Here is a 1,005-nt window from a genome sequence, read left to right as displayed (position 1 = left end):
CTTTTCTGTTACTGTTTTTTTTTGCTAATGAATTTTTGCTAGTCATATACTTGTGGAACATGATATTATACAGTGTAAGAGAGAAGGACTGTTTACAGTCTCCAGAAGGCACTACTGTACATTGAGGAGTCAGGGTCAAAACCCAGAGTGTGAGGAGAAGAGAAGTGAGGCTTTACCTGGGACTCTGCCTGAAGGCTGCGAAATACATTTGGTATGTTTCTTGATAACTCCTCATCACAGGGTATTTTGAACAGCTGGTCTTGGCACTCTTGTCCTCGATCTTTACAGACGAGATCCTTTAACCGGCTGTTCCCGCTGGCTGCACACACGTAGAAGTCGGAGCTGAGCAGGGCCACTGCTATCCAGGTGAGTGGAGCCACCAAGGCTCTGGCTGTCACCAGCACCAACACCTGGCAGAATTGGGCACAGGTTCCCGAGAGGCTGCAGTCACAGCACTTCTTCAGAGGGCAGCTACCTGTCAACAGGCGCCATATCCTGGTGTTCACCATGTAGCCAAGCAGAAAGAGGATGAAGGCAGGCACTATGAGGAAGAAAGAGCCATACAGCATGTTCCCAGAATTGCAGGGACACCTGAACACCACAGAAGAGAAGATCTCCTCACTGGCAGCTGTCAGCAGGGACACAGTGCTGTAACCCAGAACAGTTTTGTGACGGTTGTAAAATTCCAGTACCTTACGTAATCTCTGCATTTTCTGCCTTCTCTTACTTTGAGGAGAGCAAAATCTCCACCAGAAAAGGACGAGAGAGAGTTGAGAGTCCTGGAGGTCTCACAGCTTAGAGAAGCTTGCAGAGCTTCCACTTTCTGTTGGTGGTGGTGATGCAATGAGGCAGAGAAACAACTCTCCTTAGAGAAAGGAAACGAGCATGCGCTCACTGCACAGTATCAGGGTCAAGCAGAAGTCACAGTGCAAACCCACTCCAGTTTCAACAGCAAGACAACAGAGAGCATTATTTCTATAAAAATAATTTGTGTTTGTCCATATA

The 1,005-nt window shown here is 47.4% G+C and overlaps 1 protein-coding gene across 1 annotated transcript in view; it reads right to left on the bottom strand.

The window, feature by feature from the left end:
• Window positions 1-710, bottom strand: part of LOC114073516 (calcium homeostasis modulator protein 6-like) — a 3,978-nt gene extending 3,268 nt beyond the window's left edge. The window contains exon 1 of the mRNA XM_027911251.1: window positions 177-710. Coding sequence (XP_027767052.1) covers window positions 177-710 — 534 coding nt within the window. The remainder of the gene's footprint in view (window positions 1-176) is intronic.
• Between the last annotated feature and the right edge of the window lie 295 nt (window positions 711-1,005).

Source organism: Empidonax traillii, unplaced genomic scaffold (assembly GCF_003031625.1).
Source record: "Empidonax traillii isolate 1590-97213 ecotype Southwest subspecies unplaced genomic scaffold, ASM303162v1 scaffold6778:size9928, whole genome shotgun sequence".
NCBI classification, from domain to species: Eukaryota; Metazoa; Chordata; class Aves; order Passeriformes; family Tyrannidae; genus Empidonax; species Empidonax traillii.
The sequence above is the reverse complement of the archived record's forward strand: the minus strand, read 5'-3'. Positions and strand labels throughout refer to the sequence as shown.